This window comes from Geospiza fortis, unplaced genomic scaffold (assembly GCF_000277835.1).
Source record: "Geospiza fortis unplaced genomic scaffold, GeoFor_1.0 scaffold667, whole genome shotgun sequence".
Lineage (NCBI taxonomy): Eukaryota > Metazoa > Chordata > Aves > Passeriformes > Thraupidae > Geospiza > Geospiza fortis.
In genome coordinates, this window is record NW_005054807.1 from 70,440 (window position 1) to 71,323 (window position 884).

The 884-nt window shown below is 57.6% G+C and overlaps 1 protein-coding gene across 1 annotated transcript; it reads left to right on the forward strand.

Annotated features, from left to right (window-relative positions):
- The first annotated feature begins 213 nt into the window (after positions 1-213).
- LOC115949144 (feather beta keratin-like) lies at positions 214-568 on the forward strand. The gene has a single exon (XM_031065494.1). It carries the CDS (start codon positions 257-259, stop codon positions 566-568), a length of 312 nt encoding a protein of 103 aa, XP_030921354.1. The 5' UTR covers positions 214-256.
- The last annotated feature ends 316 nt before the right edge of the window (positions 569-884 follow it).

Sequence of the window (884 nt, forward strand, 5' to 3'; positions counted from 1 at the left end):
AACCAGCATAAAAGCCGGCCCAGAGCCTTTCTCCCTCACACACTTCTCCTTCTGCTCCTGCAGACTACAAGGTGAGCCTCAATCCTCTGACCCTCCTGCTCCTGCACCCCTGGCCCTTCCAGCATGCTCAGCCCCAACCTCAGCAGCTCTCATCCTTCCGCACAGCAGCTTCCACACTCCAGCACTGCCCCTTGCCCTCCCCCATCCCTGCCCTGCCTCACCCCTCTCTCTTCCAGGCACCCTCCACACCACACCCATGGCCTGCTACAACCGCTGCAGTCCCTGCGGACCCACCCCGCTGGCCAACAGCTGCAACGAGCCCTGTGCCCTGCAATGCCAGGATTCCCGCGTCATCATCAACCCTTCCCCTGTGCTGGTCACCCTGCCAGGACCCATCATGACCTCCTTCCCCCAGAACACCGCCATCGGATCCACCTCCTCTGCTGCTCTGGGCACTGAGCTCAATGCCCAGGGACAGCCCATCTCTGGGGGATTTGGCTTTGGCCTTGGCTACGGCCTGGGAGGCCTGGGCTGCTATGGCAGAAGGGGCTATGCCTCCATCTGCTAAGGGCCCTCAGCACCAGCCCTGACACCACCAGCTCTGGCCTCTGCCAACAGCTCCTGCAACCAAAGCACCTTGGCTCATATTTGCCCTACTTGTACCTCACCCTGGATCCCTTCAAGTTCTCTCCCTTGTCTTTTTATTCTTTTGCCTAAATAAAATTTTCCTGCATCAAAGCCTCATGTCTCATTTTTGAATTTGAAAGCTCTCACACCTTCACCCATGGGGTGGATGGCAAAGGGGCTCAAAACCTTCCTAAACAAGTAGAAACCCCACCCATAATAACCAAGGCTGCCACAGGAAGCTGGGTTGAAGGATGACC